General features: G+C 38.2%; 1 protein-coding gene across 1 annotated transcript in view; it reads right to left on the bottom strand.

Moving 5' to 3' along the window:
• Positions 1-906: 906 nt before the first annotated feature.
• The window catches only part of LOC125269594 (piezo-type mechanosensitive ion channel component 2-like), a 22,787-nt gene continuing 3,510 nt past the window's right edge, over positions 907-20,183 (bottom strand). The window contains exons 2-20 of the mRNA XM_048192524.1: positions 17,614-17,780; positions 17,284-17,477; positions 16,721-16,840; positions 16,332-16,547; positions 14,598-14,856; positions 13,484-13,672; positions 12,847-13,048; positions 12,513-12,642; positions 10,882-11,029; positions 9,829-10,043; positions 9,340-9,498; positions 8,644-8,791; positions 8,094-8,282; positions 6,340-6,432; positions 6,050-6,219; positions 4,530-4,646; positions 4,366-4,445; positions 3,950-4,169; positions 907-2,300 (exon numbers count right to left, since the gene is read on the bottom strand). Coding sequence (XP_048048481.1) covers positions 2,048-2,300; positions 3,950-4,169; positions 4,366-4,445; positions 4,530-4,646; positions 6,050-6,219; positions 6,340-6,432; positions 8,094-8,282; positions 8,644-8,791; positions 9,340-9,498; positions 9,829-10,043; positions 10,882-11,029; positions 12,513-12,642; positions 12,847-13,048; positions 13,484-13,672; positions 14,598-14,856; positions 16,332-16,547; positions 16,721-16,840; positions 17,284-17,477; positions 17,614-17,780 — 3,269 coding nt within the window. The 3' untranslated portion in view covers positions 907-2,047. The remainder of the gene's footprint in view (positions 2,301-3,949; positions 4,170-4,365; positions 4,446-4,529; positions 4,647-6,049; positions 6,220-6,339; positions 6,433-8,093; positions 8,283-8,643; positions 8,792-9,339; positions 9,499-9,828; positions 10,044-10,881; positions 11,030-12,512; positions 12,643-12,846; positions 13,049-13,483; positions 13,673-14,597; positions 14,857-16,331; positions 16,548-16,720; positions 16,841-17,283; positions 17,478-17,613; positions 17,781-20,183) is intronic.

Raw genomic sequence — 20,183 nt, forward strand, 5'->3', positions numbered from 1 at the left:
TCACCGTCTGATTTAATGAATGTGTATTAGTAAATGAGGGTCAGAGTTTCCAGAGTTTCTCACCCCTCAGTGTGAAATTGTCAGGCCTTCTCTTTATATGATACCATTTCTGGCTTGAACAGCCTACTGGCTAAAGGGTATGCTCTAGAAAATTTCTTTATGCCCTTACCTTACTTTACTTCAATCCATCTTGCCTTTTTGTGTATATTTTTATGTTGTCTGGTTTAGTATCTATAAAACTAATCTGAATATTCATTACCCAATATGTGTGCCTCCAATTAGGATTCAGATTCATTTACAGGTTGATTACACACAAATAGCAAAGTCAAATCAGAGAAGAGAGCTTATAAATTAAATTGGTGACCTTGTTGAAACTCTATGAAACTCTAGAAAATCTATGCTATCTTATTATTATTTTTTTTTTAATCTCACTTTATTTATTTATTTATTTATTTATTTCCTAATCATATAAAAAACAGTGTTATCATTTTATGGTAAATACTTCACTGCAATAAATGTATTAAATTCTCAAACTTTAATTATATTGATTCAGTATAACTGAAATGTGAAACCAGGCATCATTTGCCCCAATGAAAACTGTACTTACACTGTTGTAATAATCACTCCCTATTTAAAGCATTATGCGGTATTTACTACATAAGACATAATAAATGAAAGTATAAGTGACTTCAGAAGCAGTGACTTTTGAGACATTTTATATATATATATATATATATATATATATATATATATGATTGATTTGGTTGTTCTGAAGATGCGTAAAAAAAGTTTAAGGATGTTCGGGGTCAAAATGACCGAACAATGAAAATGAGTGGGAAAGTTGATGAAAAAGAGTTCTTTAATTTTCATTTGTCAAAATCAATCAATCAATTAATAATTACATCCAGCATAAATCTGAAAATTTCTGTATAAATGAAGCCCTAGTACTAGAGCACAAATACAATGTGGAATGAACATTTTGAGCATCATTCAAATGTTTTTTTATTATTAAAATGTAACATTTCATAAGCAAACTAATGGCATAGTTGAGTAACTTTGTGGTAAATAGATAAAACAAACAAAAGAAAAACATACAGTATATCCCCAAAAACATAGCATAAATGTATAGATTAGAAGTAAATAAATAAATAAAGATATATCATTTGTATTATTAAAAATGTATATTTTTATACAATTGCTCTGATTCATTGCTCTGAATTATTCACTTTTCAAATCAAATCAGTCAAGTCATCAGCTTGTGCCATGGAGGAAGTGATGTGATTGCTAGCAGCCTGAGACATTGTTCACGACTGAACTAGACATGTCTCATTCAGTCAACATTTAGAAGTACACTTGCATATAGATGATGGTAAAGGTAGAAGATATAGAGTAAAACCAGCAAAAACATTCAATTTGATTTCATGGTGTATTTTAACAGCCTGAATATCCTTTATTTTTATGCATAGAGGAATAGCTTACCTCTGGACTGAATTACAATAATGATTTACTTCTGAATAAATACAATTATTCCTCAAGACCAAAGATTTTTAAGTTAGTCTTAATTTTCAATGAGAACTTTCCAGCTAAACAATAAGATGCAATACAAATGTAATACAAGTTGTTTTCCACATGCCATGGTTTATTATATGGAATGACAGCATAATATATGAAACAGTCTAACTGATTAAAAAAGGCTCATTGAAATATTAAAGATTAAATAATCATGCATTGTATTAATGTTGATGATATACCACTAGTGAAGTCAATAAAGCATAAATAATTTCATCCAACCTCTATCATTCATGTATATAATTTATTTTACATTGATGCTCTTTTCAGTTCATTCAGTCCATGTATTCTTTAGCTTCAAACCAACTCATGGATAGATGTAAACACACATCATATTCTTTAGTACTGCAGTACAATGTATAAAATGACTTTCTGGTTGGTGCCTTATAGTAGACACTCGTTTCACACAAAAGTGTCCTTCTCAGATGTGCAGAGGTTGATATTTGTGACAGAACTGTCATGCAGTCATGAATGAATGCTACTCGTTCTTTTTGTGGGTCATTTTGATCATGGTCTCAGGTGAGCGGTACAGGAAGATGAGCTTGTCAAACAGTTGCTCTTCCATCTCCATCTCTCCAGCCTCTCGCACAACAAAGATGTCATTGCACAGTTTGAGCACGCGGTCCACACACGGCAGCTCCTCGTACATGATGGATCGGGATATGCCTGTGAAGAACTCCCGCACAAACTTACCAATGACCAGCACCACGGACATGTACAGACCCACAATGCTGCAGTGTGAGAGAAAAGAAAACAAGAAGATTTGATATTTTAAATCACCAGTTTATTCAAAAATTCATTTTATAGGATTAGTTAATAAAAAAAAAGAAAAGAAAATAGTGTCATTTACTCATCTTCTATAAATTTTAAACCAAATATGGTAAATGGAAGCTCGTTATTTTCATTATTAGGTGAACTACTCTAATATTTACCTACCAGATACAGTGCATCCGGAAAGTATTCACAGCGCTTCACTTTTCCTACATTTTATGTTACAGTCTTATTCCAAAAAGAATTAGGGATTCATTATTTTCCTCAAAATTCTACGAACAATACCCCATAATGACAATGTGAAAGAAATTTGTTTGAAATCTTTGCAAATTTATTAAAAATAAAAAACGAAAAAATCACATGTATAAAACTATTCACTGTCTTTGACATGACACTCAAAATTGAGCTCAAAAAGTGCTCCTGTTTCCACTGATCATCCTTGAGATGTTTCTACAACTTGGAGTCCACCTGTGGTAAATTCAGTTGACTGGACACGATTTGGAAAGGCACACACCTGTCTATATAAGGTATACAGTTAACAGTGCATGTCAGAGCACAAACCAAGCCATGAAGTCCAAGGAATTGTCTGTAGACCTCCGAGACAGGATTGTATCGAGGCACAGATCTGGGGAAGGGTACAGAAAAAATTCTGCACATTGAAGGTCCCAATGAGTACAGTGGCCTCCATCATCTGTAAATGGAAGAAATTTGGAACCACCAGGACTCTTCCTAGAGCGGGCTGCCCAGCCAAACTGTGCGTTCAGGGGGAGAAGGGCCTTAGTCAGAGAGGTGACCAAGAACCCGATGGTCACTCTGACAGAGCTCCAGCATTTCTCTGTGGAGAGAGGAGAACCTTCCAGAAGAATAACCATCTCTGCAGCACTCCACCAATCAGGCCTGTATGGTAGAGTGGCCAGATGAAAGCCACTCTCCTCGCCTGCCTGGAGTTTGCTAAAAGGCACCTGAAAGACTCTCAGACCATGAGAAACCAAGATTGAACTCTTTGGCCTAAATAGCAGACGTCATGTCTGGAGGAAACCAGGCACCGCTCATCACCTGGCCAATGTGAAAACCTGCTCCAGAGCGCTCTGGACCTCAGACTGGGGCGAAGGTTCATCTTACAACAGGACAACAACACAACAAAGGAGTGGCTACGGGACAATCCTGCCCAGACTTGAACTCGATTGAACATCTCTGGAGAGATCTGAAAATGTCTGTGCACCGACACTCCCCATCCAACCTGATGGAGCTTGATAGGCACTGCAAAGAAGAATGGGAGAAACTTCCCAAAAATAGGTGTTCCAAGCTTGTGGCATACTCAAAAAGACTTGAGGCTGTAATTGGTGCCAAAGGTGCTTCAACAAAGTATTGAGCAAAGGCTGTGAATACTTATGTACATGTTTTTTTTATTTTTAATAAATTTGCAAAGATTTCAAACAAACTTCTTTCACATTGTCATTATTGTTTGTAGAATTTTGAGGAAAATAATCAATTTAATCCCTTTTGGAATAAGGCAGTAGCATAAGAAAATATGGAAAAAGTGAAGCGCTGTGAATACTTTCCGGATGCACTGTATGTTACAGATATTGTAAAAATGGCTTAAACTTACCCGTATCCAGCTAGGAAGCCCACACTGGATGGACTGACTTTATCATTGAACACCACCACCTCAATACTCTGGCATCTGCTGGGTGGAGGCTCAGGAAAACACTCTTCAACCACCCACCACTGCGGCCCCATCTCTGAGGAGCTCCCGTTACCTCGCTGCAGCTTGATGGACAGAGAACGGAAGAACTGTAGATGACGATCATCCGAGCCTTTGGAATGCTCTGTGAATGATTAGGTTAAAGTCATGAAAACATCCTGCAGATATGTTCTGATGCCATTCATTTATATTTATTCCTTTAGCAGATGCTTTTATCCAAAGCAAATTACAAATGAGAAAAACAATGAAGCGATTAATTGCAAGGAGGCAATAAACACTAGAAATGCCAAAAATACAAATGTTTAGAGTTGATAACTCACCCACTTGAAGTCGATGGGCCACTTTAGCATCAGGTCCGGAAGTTCCTCTGATATACTTTGGTAGGAGATTTTCTAGCAACCTGACGGACATCAGAAAACAGAATGAGAAATGGCAAAAACAGATGTAGAGGGAGTCCACATTTAAACGTTTGAGGAACACGTACAGTGGACGGCTCTGTGTCCCTCTGAGCATAGACACCAGTTCATCTCTCAGTACGCTGTCTTCATACTTCACTGTGTGTTCACCAGCCGCCTCTGCATTCATCACCAAAGACGCGTTTCTGCTCAAATGTGCAAAAACACAACGACATCACACATGCCATGAAATGTTACACATTTCTTGCTCTTGCAGGATGTATGGGACTGGCTGAACAGATCCTTTGGGCTCAAGACCTGTTTTGGTCCCTGACAAGCAACTAGTCACATTGTTAGTTTAAATAATTTATTCTGACGGGTTTGATCTCTATTGTGAATGGTATGATTTAAAATACAGCATAATCAGTGAAGGTGTACTCTACTTATTTCACGAGTTGACATCTTCATGTAATCTTTGAATGAAAGCAGAGGTAGGCATGTTTGGCTTGTTGTCTATGGTGGAGTGCTCCAGCTCGAGACTTGACCCCAGTCTGAAGTACTCCACCGGACTTCCTTGACTGGTTTAGCGGTAACTAGCCAAAAAGGTGGAGTTTAGGTGGTGAAAGGATGCTGGAAGTACTGTCATAAGACAGAGGTAAGCAATGGCTTATTTGAGAACAATGAACTATACATTTGTTATTTTCTTTATCTATTCTGTAAGCATTTTAAGGATAATCTTAAAGGCTCAGTTCACCCCCAAAAAAAAAGAAAGCAAGAAATTTCTCTCATTAAGTACTTACACTCATGCCGTCCCAAAGTGCAATGGCGTTGCTGCCTATGTGTGGTTCAGAAACCCTCAGATTTCATCAAAAATATCTTCATTTGTGTTCCAAAGATGAATGAAGGTCTTACAGGTTTGGAACAACATGAGGGCGAGTAATAAATGACAGAAATTTCATTTTTGGGTGAACTAACCCTTTATCTTTATCTCAGTACTGTTATTAAACATGTTCAATTACAAACTCAACTAGTTTTATTGAAACTTCAAAGTAGCATTAGCATTTAAGGATCTCAGATTTTTAGTTCCTGTCTCCGCCACTAGAGTTTATCCTCTAGATGTTTTGCTTTCTGTCTTTCTTTATTGATATTAGAGTTTATTTTTCTCATTGTGTTTTATTCTGTTTGGTGTATTAAAGTGGTGTTCTCATTCTGTTTCTTTGCTGTTCATAGCCTGTGCTCTACGCTTTAAGTGGATTTGGTTGTGAATTTTTATTTTAATTCCTTGTGGATTTTACTTACTTACTTTACTACTTGGATTTAGGATTTACCTGTACTATTTTGGATTATAATTGGATTTTTGACTTTTGCCATTGCCTCCAGTGCCACTGGATTTTCTGTTTGCTGAAGCTCTTGAAATTTTGTGTTAAATATTTTACTAATTAAAATTATTATTATTTTTTTTTTATTTTATTTTTTTTTTTTAGACTTTTTTTCAAGGCTCTTATCTTCTATTGTTTAAATTTCTAAAATAATTTTGCTTGTTTTTGCTGAAAAATCATTAAGCCTTTGGCCTGTATAGTGTGTGCAGTTGTTGTGTGTGAGAGTATACCGCAGTAAAGTCCAGCGCAGTGTGATGTAGAAGTGTGTTGAGTTGCTGAGTTCATGGATCATGGCATTTCGGCTGGCAGGACTGACGCTCCACAGCAGACTGGCGTCACTTTTGATCTTTGCCGTCACTATGTCCTCTGCCATATAGTTCACAATGAACTGCATCGCCGACTAATTGAGGCACAAGGAGGACAGTTTGATCAGACCGACAACAGAAGGATGACAGTCTAGATGTTAAAAAGGTTCAAAGTGTGATTGTAGGTAACCATGTGGGAAAAATGTAATGTGTACCGGGTAAGTGGCGTAGTGATTGGTCATCCTCTGTAAGGCTGATTCAGAGTATATGATCAAATTGTTCTCCTGAGCACTCATGCTGAACAATGGCTGTAAACACACACACACACACACACACACACACACACACACACACACACACACATACTTTAAATCATGTAAAGTAGCTGCAGCCCGGAGATTTCCAAAGAGGACTGGGCTTCGTCAGTAATAGTTAAAGCTCTTTTGCAGCTCCCGCTCCTAACTGCCACTGCTTTTTGGAGATCTCCAACTCCTCTTTGGAGATCTCCACACTGCTGCTATATCCCTCTTGCTCTTTTAAGTCTTAACTAGGAAAGGTGTGAATCGCAAGGCCTAACCCAGTCTATATTATACATGGAAATTAACACATCATTTTTCCCAGCTCTAATATATATTTATTCAAATATATTCATATAATAATTATGTATATTAATATATAGACATATCACAGATATAAAACATACTTCAGAAATATATGTAGTGAGCACATATACACTGATCAGGCATAATATTATGTGAATAACACTGATTCTTTCTTCATCACAGCACCTGTTGGTGGGTGGATATATTAGGCGGCAAGTGAACATTTTGTCCTCAGAGTTGATGTGTTAGAAGCAGGAAAAATGGGCAAGCGTAAGGATTTAAGCAAGTTTGACAAGGACCAAATTGTGATGGCTAGATGACTGGGTCAGAGCATCTCCAAAACTGCATCTCTTGTGGGGTGTTTCCGGTCTGCAGTGGTCAGTATCTATCAAAAGTGCTCCAAGGAAGGAACAGTGGTGAACCGGTGACAGGGTCATGGGCGGCCGAGGCTCATTGATGCACGTGGAGAGCGAAGGCTGGCCCGTGTGGTCCGATCCAACAGACGAGCTACTGTAGCTCAAATTGCTCAAGAAGTTAATGCTGGTTCTGATAGAAAGGTGTCAGAATACACAGTGCATCAGTTTGTTGCATATGGAGCTGCATAGCTGCAGACCAGTCAGGGTGCCCATGCTGACCCCTGTCCACCGCCGAAAGAGCCAACAGTGGACATGTGAGCATCAGAACTGGACCACGGAGCAATGGAAGAAGATGGCCTGGTCTGATGAATCACGTTTTCTTTTACATCACGTGGATGGTCGGGTGCGTGTGCATCACTTACCTGGGGAACACATGGCACCAGGATGCACTATGGGAAAAAGGTAAGCCGGTGGAGGCAGTGTGATGCTTTGGGCAATGTTCTGCTGGGAAACCTTGGGTCCTGCCATCCATGTGGATGTTACTTTGACACAAACCACCTACCTAAGCATTGCTGCAGACCATGTACACCCTTTCATGGAAACTGTATTCCCTGGTGGCTGTGGCCTCTTTCAGCAGGATAATGATCCTGCCACAAAGCAAAAAATGGTTCAGGAATGGTTTGAGGAGCACAACAATGAGTTTGAGGTGTTGACTTGGCCTCCAAATTCCCCAGATCTCAATCGAATGGAGCATCTGTGGGATGTGCTGAACAAACAAGTCCGATCCATGGAGGCTCCACCTCACAACTTACAGGACTTAAAGGATCTGCTGCTAACATCTTGGTGCAGGTACCACAGCACACCTTCAGAGGTCTAGTGGAGTACATGCCTCAACAGGGCAGGGCTGTTTTGGCAACAAAAGGAGGACCAAAACAATATTAGGAAGGTGGTCATAATGTTATGCCTGATCGGTGTACTGCTGATAACAATTTCAATGTGTAAATTGCACACCTCATATCCCAATATGCTCAGCTGGATGGACACATCTAAAGGTTGATTGGTTACTCCTGCTACAGATTTAACCAATGACATGAAGAGAAGAGGAAACCAGACGATGCAGATGAGAGCAAAAATGATGAAGCCACCCATGGTGTATTTCACCACCTTCTTCTTCCTCTGTCCACGTCGATGAGGGTATTTCTGTGGCAAGAAAACATTCTGAATACACCTGTGATCACTGACACAGAAGTTACAACCTTCTCAATTTTGTTATATTATTATGTTTTTGCAATGTAAGTTTGGTAATTCACCTAGGATTGTGTGACTGACACTAAAACATGAACTGATAGTTGATAAAGGTAGCAGTTTTCAAATGATTTTTATTAGTATTTTATTTCTGTGAATTTGGTCTGAGATTGTGGTAGTAAAATCGAATCAACATAGAAACATTCTGATATTACAGGTACTGAATGAGAAAAAGATATGAACACATGTGAAACTGTTGCTTGTGCTAAAATGACAATGAACCCAAATGCATCAGTTTAGAAAGACCAGTTTTCACCTTTTCTGCTTCCCTCCAGCACTTGAGGATAAAGATGTTGGCATAGATGTCCTCCACACAGATCCAGTTAGATAGGCTAAGAGTGGTGTCTGTCCACACCCAGTCCATCACGGCCCTCAACTCGGTCAGGAACGGAACTAATCGGAACCTGTGGGGGGGAAACAGCCCATTAGAGAGACAGACACACTAACACTGGTCTAAGATGACAACTACACAAGCAAACACATCATGCTTCTAAACTGATTATTTGAGCTATAGAAATTATCCACACATTATTATAATTTTCAGGATTCCTATCCTTTTTGACCAACAAATACATTTCCAGTCATTCATGATTACTTCATTAGCATAAAAAAAGTAGAAAAACAGATGATCGAGATGGTAGATTTTAATGTGTAAACATACCTAAAAAACCTAAATTGTACTGTCTTTTTAAATTATTTTTTGCATTGCATTTAGAGTAACTATGACAAATTATAATGAATTACCAAATAAATACTAATCACAACATTAAGTGCACAACGAAGAAGGTGGTGTGAAAATTACTTCCTGCATAGTTATCTATTAATGATGGACCATTATTCTAAAGTTACTCTTTTCATATAGTAGACCTGGCCCTTTGAAGTTTCATTCACTCTGTTGAATATACAAAAACAATGAACAAATCAGTCATTGTGAAGTGGGTAACTGACTTACCCCTGAAAGAGGAAGAGGTTGAAGTAGTTGTGGTTCTTGGTAAGAAAATTCCCAAGAACACGGTTTGGGTAGCCACATTTGATCTGGTAGGCTGAGAGACCAAAGTAGATGCACTTGACAAAGTACCACAGTTGAGCAACTCGATTCCGGTTGAATCTCCTGAAATAAGAAACATTGAAGGAAAATGAGAGACCACAGTTAATTTAAACTTATACTAGTAATTTATACTTTTTTAAAACCTTATGTAAAAGAGTCATAGCTAGAGCTGGCCATAGCTAGTGTTATCTCCCAAAATTATGAACAAATTGAGCCAGCAGATTTGTCTGGTCTTTCAGGGGTGGAACAAGGTCAAGTAAGGGCCATGCTTCACATGTTCTAGTCGGGAAGATCTGGGGTGTACTAAATTAATTTCTCATGATATTCCCATTTTGGATGACACACTGGATAAGTATACACACAAGTATACACACTTCTTCAGTTATTCCTCACCTCTCTGTGACACCAGGCAGTATGAAGAACATCCAGAAGTGGATCCCAAACACAAGCACAACCTGGAAAACACACTTCCCAAGCAGAGTTTTACGGAGATAGAGTGCTCGGTCCACAATCATGGTGCTGAACTGGATGAGAAGCATGACGAGGAAGGCCTCAGGAACCTGGTCTTCTGACAGTGACTCTGTTATATCAGCGGCTGCGCTGTGTTTCTGTATTAATCAATTCAATGCATTCATTAATTGCCAAAAAAAAAAAAAAAAAATGAGCACATGCTAGTCACATCTCAACAATGAAATTCAGTAAGCTCAAATGTTGTAATGAAGATAAAAAGTAAACATGAAAACAGAGTGTCAGTTTTGCTTTCAATTAGAAGTACAACTTTAATTTCTACTATAAAGCAGCTCTCCAGTGTGTTTGTGTTTTTACTCGTGGACGTCTGACCTCGAAGGACTGAACAGAAGAAATGAACTCACGTCAAAGAAGGCAGAGTCACAGAGCCACACCTACCTGTTACATAATCGCTACAAACCAATGGTAGTTTGAAGGTGTTTACCAGCTGGAGACAACGTTTGTTTTGGCCAGCTATTTTGTACGGAGCCCCTGAAGGGACATGGAGAAGGAAAAAAATCTACGTATGTATTCCGCCAAGAAATGTTGCATCCCCTCACAAAGAGCTCAAAACGTTTTGCGAGTGAACGCAAAGTTTCTTGAGGGAACGCAAAACATTTGCGAAAGAACGCAAAAGCATTGACTTATTATTTTTCCTTCCATCTCATATTTTTTTCCACCAGCATGTCCCTTTAGGGGCTCTGTAGTTTCAAACTCACGAAACAAAGTCCAAATAAAACGTTTTTGGCCTGATTTTGTTCAAAATAACGTCACACCAGTTTGTTCTTAGTTTTTAAAATATACTGGAAATAATAGACCATCCAGGGACTTTTGACATACTGCTTTCTGCAGTTCCTTAAAAATTAAATACTCCAAACTTAATTGAATTGAAGAGTGAAAAAATTATTTAAGGATTGTGAGTGGACTTCTAATACTTACTCCAAAAGCCCAATATCCAAATATAATGATGATGAAGTTCACCACATCTATCAAGAACATCAGGGCATACACATCACACACAGGGCTGTACTCGGGGTGTATGATGTCATAGAAGAATTGCCTTATGGGTAAGTATATGTGTAGAGCTCTGAAAAAAAAAAGTTTTAACTTAATGCATTATTTTAATATAGTAAATTCCACACAAATATCTTACTAGAATGCTGTTATTTAGAAGTATGCAACAGACATAAATTGGCCCAGACTGACAATCAGTGCAGATGAAATGGTAATTGTGAAAGTGATTGGTGAGCATGTGTGCTGTGTCTGAACAGCAGAAGGGATTCTGTCTCAGTATTGCTGACCGTCAGAGGCAGAGCTTGGCACTAGATATTCATTGCACTAGCTGGATAGAAAATACTCAGTGACGTAGGCCGAATTTACGATGTACATACGTTGCAGTGACTCTACTTAGCCTCTGTGTCTTTCTTGCTTCATAGAGTTCATGTCAGGTAGTTAGTTACTCACATGCCCAGTCCAGTTCCTGTTCATGACAGATGTGTCAGGATTAACTAAAATGCTTACTGTATGCTTTCCCCCATTACTTTGTAGTTAAAAATGTTGCACAGAATAACCCTTATTCAGGGTAGCACCATATTTAATTTTTGACAGGAATGAAAACGAGGCTGTGAGGAATAGAATACAGTGCGTTCAGTGGATTGTACTGTTGTTTAACAACATACCAGTTGTTCAGCTGACAAAATGTCTTTCTGAAAAAAAGACACAAACTCATACTTTTAAAAGTTGTGAGTTGTAAAAATGACATGATCTAGGATCTTTATACTGTGCGTGCCATTGTAAAGATTGTACATCTGTCCCTCACAGCCTCATTTTCATCTGCATCTGGCATTGTATGCAACTAATGGATATTAATCAATCTGTAAAATGGTTGATTAAGGGTTAAGGTCTATCCTATATTGTCTGCTGAGATGCATGTACTGTAGATGAAGGGTTATGTCTTGTTTTGTGTCTGGCTCCTAGATTAAGCCCTCTTTTAGGGGAACCTGAAGCTGTTCACACCAGTACTAATGCCAGGGTTTCCTCGACATGGTTAAACTTTGCCCAGTTTTATCCTCATGGTATAGAGATCGAGGTAATTATCTCATTGTGGTATATCAAGAGCAGGGGTAGGCAAGTTTGGTCCTAGATGAGCGGCTGTCCTGCTGAGTTTAGCTCCAACCTTAATCAAACACACCTGAACAAGCTAATCAAGCTCTTCAGGATTACTAAGGCTATAGGCAGCTGAAGGTTTTTTTTTCAGGGTTGGAGCTAAACTCTGCAGGACAGCGGCTCTCTAGGAACTTGCCTACCCCTGGTCAAGAGTATTGATTATGTTCGTCTGGCATAATCATGGTCTGTGTCACTGTGTTGTTTGTGTATAATATTCCATGATTACATACAGATTATTTTTATTATTTCAAAATAAATAATGAACACAAATTCCAGGCATTGAAAAAAAACAGTAGAATGTTTTTAAATAATGTTTTTGATTATGTAAAGCTTTCTCGAATAATACATTTTCAGAGTATATACAGATTTCATTGAGTGTATTTTTCATGCGACTCATCTCTTACAGCTCAATGACAGCAGCTTTGGCCTCCAGCAGTCGGTCATTCATGTACTTCTTCATTCGCTCCTTCCTGCTTAACGGCACATTCCTCTGGCGCTTCTTCTGTGAATGCTTTTTCCTGCTATGGTTCTCATCTGATGTTAAGATATTTAAAAAGATATTAACACGGATAGATAAATACTTACTTATATGACATCTTATAACAGTAGAAATGAACAAAACACGTGCAACATGGCCTGTGCAAAATTTGTCATTGTGTATATGTATGTACATGTATTTTTATATGCTATCTGTGTATGTATATATATTCCCCATTCATTTCCATATGGAGAAGTTACCCTGTCTCTCAGGGCTCTCAGCTCTCTGTCTCCGAAATAAAGAAGCGCATGAAGCCTGAAGAGAAAAGAAGGGAATTCGTCTGCTTGTGTTTTCTTCTCGTCGTCTTGATCCTCCAGTCATCTTGTTTTTCTCTGTTTTCCTCTTTAGCTTCTTAAAAAAGTCAGGCATCTCCACCTCCTTGTTATCCCACAAACCATGACCCTGAAAGCACAAAAACACACCAGCATCTCATCTCACTGACTCTGTTCTAAAACCTGCTGAGCCAATCTAACTAGGCATCCTGATGCAAAACCTGCCTGTTGCTACACTGCTATACTTTTGTTTAATAACGCAGCATCGCATGTATCCTTCCGCATGTATTCCCATGATTTTTGAAAAACATTCAATTATGCTGATTTGGCGCTTAGGAAACATTTATTATCAATAGCTGCTTGCTATTTTTTGTTTAGGAACTGTGAGACATTTTTTCAGCATTTATTTGAAATAGAAATATTTTATAGTCAATGTTTTGATCGACTGAATGTATTTTTGCAAAATAAAAGCATTAATTTCTATTTAAAAAAATAATAAAATCTTATAAAATAAAACTTACACCTATATAAAATGTAGGTGTAGATTTCTGTGAAGGTGAAGTACCTTAAGGATGGAGCGATGGAAGAACAGCGCAATTAACTGGATGAGGTCTACCAGGACGTAGCCATCTTTCTTCTCAACTCCAACTATGTTGGGAACTGCAAATGCACGCTCCGCATTAATGCCACGATAGGCTGATGTAGTCCATGGGAAGAAGCCAAACTGGAAAAAGTACTTCACCACAACTGTGAGCTGAGTGGAGACAGATGAAGAAAGGAGAAAAGGATGGGAGGACACTTTTGAACATTTCAGGTCTATGTTCTCTGCTCCAGTGTTACAGCTGGTGCCATCTGTAAAGCTTTTGTGGTTCTTTTGTGTTTTTCCGTTATGAGTGACCTCCACAGACGTTAAAGGCCACTGTCCCAGTGAGGATTCCCTCTCTTCTGTTTTGCTTCGGGTTACTGTTCCTGTGGAAACGACTGGACCTTTGTCCTGATGTGCAGCCGGAGTGGACTCAAGTTACTATTGTAACTTCCTCGATCATAACCGAGTCAGGCTAACATCACAAGCTCATCATCATTTCTTCATTCAACACGGAAGAAATTAATTCAATAACAAATTCAGCACTATCGAACTACTGAACCATCAAGACGTTCTCCTGAGACTCCAGACGCTCATTCAATGGCTAAGGCACTGCAAGTATATTTAACTAATTAAACAGAGGTTTAGTATAAGCTGCAGACTTCTTGTTAACAAGGTGTTTTTTAACGATTGTGATCACAGCTACTAGATTTTTTCGGTGGCCACAAAAAATATTCTTTCTGTGAGTTGATAGACAATCAATACTGATTGTTTTCTGGACGAACAGATTAATTTATTGTATTATTAATTCAGCTATATCAAGTTAATTCTATCAATTAAGACATTTAAGTAGCATTTATAAATGTGCCTCAGGAAAAAAAAAAAAAAACATTACTGTTGTGCATCTTGAGACAAAACAATGGCACTGCTTTCAGTGCAAATTAAGACAGCTCAAACATGCATTTTAGTCTGGGACTAGGCTTAAGCCTTAAGCCGGGCATATATCTCCAGATGCACCCAAATTAAACGTGGAACAGATGATTATTAACAATGATTATTATTTAACATCAGCTGCAGCGGTTGGGAAGATGCTGACCTGAGTGTAGATGATAGCTGTCATCCAGAAGCGCTTGGTTGGTCGTGGCACTGACAGCATGGCCCACAGGAAGATGAGGATGGGCAGGAAGAGTGTTAGCAGAGAGGCAGAGACCATGTGATTTAAGATAATCACAAAGTAACAGAACATCTCTGACTGAGACTCCATCAAATTGTAGAGAGCAAAGATGAGACGCACACCACATGGTAATGAAGAGTAGAACCTCTCAGAATCCTCAATCTCTGGAATATCAAAGATTCTGTATGAAGGAAGTGAAAACAGAGAAATTAGAAAACGGCCTTCTGAAAACCCCACATATTTAAAGTGTGTGCCTGGTGTGTCTTTATGAACTGATGCAGTGGTTCTGAACCCTGGTCCTGAATAGTTCTGCACATTTTAGATGTCAGGGACTATTTTAATAGTGGAAAGATGATTGATTTTACTTTAAAATATATGTATTAATATGTTATTTATTTATTTATTTATTTATTGTTAGCTATTGCTGGCTGACAGTAATAGCTCACTCAAAAATGAAAGTTCTTTCCTCTTTGGGTGAACTATTCATTTTAAGCTGTGCACATTTAAACAAGTATGCAAGCTATTAAAAGTAGCCACCTGCACTGCAAAAAATGCTTCTTACTTAAATTTGTTTGTCTTGTTTCCAGTCCAAATATCTAAAAATTCTTCAATCAAGAAACATTTTCTAGACAAGTAAAAATTATTGCCTTGTTTTCAGAAAAAAAAAAAAAAAATAGTCAAAATTAAGTGAGTTTTTCCTTAAAACAAGCAAAATAATCGGTAACACTTTACAATACGGGTGCACTAATATGCATTAATTCATATGCTTAACTAATGCACAGATAATCATGTTTTAATGTATGACTCATGAAGAACTAAACCATTAATTAATGATTACTGCATCAGCAACTAATAAAGTTTCTATATGATTAATAGATTAATTAATATATGAATTGTTATTAATTAAATGTGTCATAATGTATTCACTGCTTAAAACGGTTAGTTCCTGCCCTTGATTCTGATTGGTCAATAGCTGTGTTTTATTCACGATAAAACACGGCTATGACCTCTTCATCCAACGGTTCTGTGCATCACCACACACCACCCTTAGCAACCACTCTTGGCAACAAAAACTGTATGTTCTCAATTGATATTGTTCATTGAATCTTACTGTATTATGTAGAAGAGTATTGTGAGAAAGAGATCGAGTGAGCGAGTTTATTACCTGCATTCAGATTTAGCATTTTCCTTCAGGTCAGTCCTATGTTCATAATAAAAAATCTGTTTAAATGTCTGATGTATCATCTTTAAGGGGTTAAGGGGTTTTCCCATGACTGACAGCGCTAGTCAAAGCATTTGTCAGTTGCGTCTTGTCCCTTGTTCACAACAGTTCAGTTTTTTCAATGTAAAAGTGTTCGCTACTGACTGACACACTCATAAAGACAGTCTTTGCCATCATCTAATGGCATAATAATGTAACTTCTGCTGCTGTTCACGGTCAGGGACTATTTTTAAAATAATAATAATAATAAAAAAATGCTTATTTGAAGTTATATTATTAAAAAAGACCTTAAAAGAAAATTTTGTATGTCATTTTTGTTTCTTCAAAATGACCAGAAACACTGTTCCCCTCTTGGCCAGTGTAGAGTGATAGTCCCCTGTTAGAAATATAGACGTGTATGAGTGTGTGTGTGTGTGTGTGTGTGTGTATCTCACTTGTTAAGCAGCAATTCACTGGCAGTAAGTGCTCTGGTCTCTTGATTGAGCATTCTGGGCTCTTGGATCTCTTCATTTTTTGCCTCATGCAGATGATTCAATCCGGGAAATTCTGGCAACACAACGTTAGGTGTATTTTCTTCATTTGTCCATCCATCTGTTACCATTTCAAATCCTTCATCATGATCCTTCAGCTCTTCATTGTACTCAGGATTTCTGAATCAGGAATAAAATTAATCAACAACAGAAATTACACGCTCTTGTATAAGTGCGTGCTAACAGAAAGATATTGTACAGTATCATGTTAAAGTTATAAAAAGCAAGAGCTAAACCAGGCAAAGAAAGTGGCTATTTTGTTGTGATAGAAAAGTAGAAACTCTGATATTTACTCTGACGGGACATCTCCATTTTTGCACTGCTGGACATCATCCATTTGCGTAAGATCCAGGGCATCCAAGTCTTCTTGAGTTGGCTGGCGTGTTACTAGAGGAGTGTCGTCAGTCTGGCAGCTGAAAAAAAAAAACATATACAAATGTAAATTCAATATGATATCTCAAACCATTTAATTTCACTCATAAAAGTAACTCTTTGGCTGAACTTGATTCAGTCATGGACAGTGGTTCTACATTTCTCTACTCAAACATATCATGTAGGATGAACTGGCTGAATCAAGTTATATGGACACATCAAAGTTTAGTTGAATTTACTCAATTCAGTTTAGTTTTAAATAAAAACATCTCAACCAAGATTTGTCTCTTTTGCCTCTATAGGGGGAACAAAATTAAAGGGAAATCTAGGAAATCCTTCCCTCAATTTAATTGCGCTCATTCAGTGTTTTCTACCTCAATATATTTATCCTGAGGTCACAAGATTCTGTAAGCACTATACAAAAATGTCATTTTACCTGTCTTTTCAATGCCATACTTATACATGTATAATGTTATTAGCACACCTGGAAAGGCTGCTGCCCCATGAGTGGACACTGTTGAGTTTGACATAGCCACATGGGTATCTGCTCATGGCTGGAGGAGTGGAGATTATTTCCTGTATATCCTCTTTGGACTTGTCCAATGATGCTTCTGTGTCTTGTCTGGAGAGCCAGTTTTTGTAGAACTGATGAATACTGTCATGATTGACATCCCTGCCCTGAACAGTGAGAAGTGCCATTTTAACTAAAATATTTTACAAAATAAATGATAAACCAAAAATTCTAGCCGCTTCACAGTGGGGTCCTGATCCAAAATCTAGTGACTTCAACTAACTGGCAGAACATTGACATCACCTTGTTCTGTTGTTTGCTCAGCAGAGATTTCTCAAGGCGAAGCACCTTAGAGATGTCCAAGCTGTCTTTACAGAGAGACTTCAGACCTGATATTACATCTTCAGTAAGACGGAGCAGGAAAACCCAGAGAAACTTCACAGTGTCAAGTATTCGCCTAAATATGTGCTCTACAAGAAAACGAGAGGAAATATTTAAAGAAAACAATTAAATGTGTGAATTTGTATAATTTGAGTTGCAAACATTAGTTCATGAGTTCTGTTGACATAATAATATTGATCATTATGTTAACTTAATATTGTGTGTAAATTAAACTCAAATTTCTGTGTGCCTTGAGGAGGCAAGAGATGCCATGACATTGTAATGACTGAGGCAAATCAGACACAATTATTGGTTAGTTAACCAATAGTTTTAAGCTCACTCTGGAGTCTGTCCCCATCCCCCGGGAAGTTTTCAGTTACAAGTTTATTGCGCTGAGGAATGTGGTTGCCGCATGGAGAACAGAGTAGAGACACAGAAAATCTGCATCTTCCCTGCATTTTCCACACAGAACACAGACTCTATGGCATTAATGTATAGACAGACTGTGCTATAAATGATTCCTTCTCAGGAAATGGTATCCATTATTACTGATGTTGTATTGTACTCATTGTATTTACATGTTTGATGATTGTTAAATGTTATGACCTGCACGGTAACTTCAATCATGCCATGTTTAGTGTCTATACGTTCGTAGCGGGAAGATTTAAATGTTTGTGTATGCGGTACATCCATACCTGTGCAACACATCAGTATTAAAAGAATATTTAATAGTTCTGATTCAAGAACTCAGCTTGTTAATCTTTCTGGGTTGTAAAAGCCCTGACAGGAGGGGTGTTGCCACCCAGAATTACAACATCTTCATTGGTCCGGTCAACAACTGAGAGGTGTGACTTTGACCAGAGGTTAAAAACCAGCGAACAGTGCCACTCCCTCTCTTCTTCTTCCTTGCTTCTGGACCGAACAAATCTCCTTGCGGCCGGCCTCTCTAGGCCCGGCCGCAAGGCTGGTAGGCCCCTGGCCTACAACACCCAGCCATGTGCTCATCACCCAAAAGACTGGCAACAACTTCAGATGATAACTTCAAGAGTTATCCTCAACCTGCAGATCCGACGCTCTTCAGCCTAAAGGCATCTTGCAAGTATCGTACATTTTAATGCTAAACAGCGATTTAGTATTGATTTGTAAAGACTTTACCTTTGCTATTGCTAAAAGAAACTGATGAGTCCTTTCCAGATTGCCTTTGACATTTCATGTAGCTCTAGTAACAGCATCTCTTCCGGTTCAACACTATCATTACTCATTCTGACTTGCGTGTGTGTGTGTGTGTGTGTGTGTGACCCTTTATGTATGTTATGTTATGTGTTGTTAGTTTAGTTATGTGTTTGTGAGTTAGTTAATAAAGATTGTGCACAATACACGTTTGGTTCTGACTCCGTCTGCTAATGAATTGCCTCTTAAGTGATAGATCCGGACTACGTGAGTAGTACAGTACAATAAGAAATATTATTTTTCCATAACTTGGAAATTGACATTTCTTAGAATTAATAAACAATCAACACTGAGCGTTCACTGGACGAACAGGTTAACTGATTGTAATGTTAATTTTAATATAGCTACGTCCAGTTAATCTGATTAACGGATTTGCATATTCATAATTAATCATAATTAATAATCATAATGAGTTATGAATAATTATTAATATTTCCCCTTTGAGTTAATTTTCGCTACATATTTGGTGGAGAATGCGGGCATCATTTTAAGCAATTGTTTGCAGATGGACCAGTAATCAATCATGTGTTTTGGCATAATTTTTGTTAACATCTTATACATGCACAAACTGGGGGCTTCAATGCACATTCTCTTGAACGGCAGAACGTTCCTCGATGCTATAAGGCATGTTTAAATTGTATGAAGAAGCTAACCTGAAATTATCGAAGAAATCATAATTTCAGTTGTTAAATGAGCGTAAAACTTTTCTGACGACGGAAACGCAGATTAGTAGCGCGTACAAAAGGGTATCGAAAGTAATTAACCTGAATTTGGGCGTAGAAACCCCCACTTTCAGCTTTAAATGCATAAGTCTTTCTGACGATGGAATCTCAGATTAGCAGCACGAACAAATAAACTAACCTGAATCTGGGCGAAGAAATCCCCACTTTCAGCTGTAAATGCATAAGCCTTTTTCTGATGACGGAATTCCAGATTAAGCAGCATAAATTTACCTGTGTGACGAAGAAATCTCACTACAGCGTTTGTAATGGTGTTCTGGGCGAGACTCCCCAGTCACCGATTAAAGGCCTTTTTACTGTTCGTTCCGTCACTGTATTCATATTCATGCGCGGGACCGCACATATGAAACACACGCAACGAACCTGTGGTGTAAATTCTAGCGTAGCTAACTAGCAATCACCACTGTCTGTGAAGTGATGTGCTGTTGTGATTTGTGAGTTATGCGTGACCACACTGGAGTTCTTAATGCGGGCTTGCAACGCGGTTAGAATTCTGCTCCATTCTGATCGTGTTGCGGGCTG

The sequence above is a fragment of the Megalobrama amblycephala genome, linkage group LG6, assembly GCF_018812025.1.
Source record: "Megalobrama amblycephala isolate DHTTF-2021 linkage group LG6, ASM1881202v1, whole genome shotgun sequence".
Lineage (NCBI taxonomy): Eukaryota > Metazoa > Chordata > Actinopteri > Cypriniformes > Xenocyprididae > Megalobrama > Megalobrama amblycephala.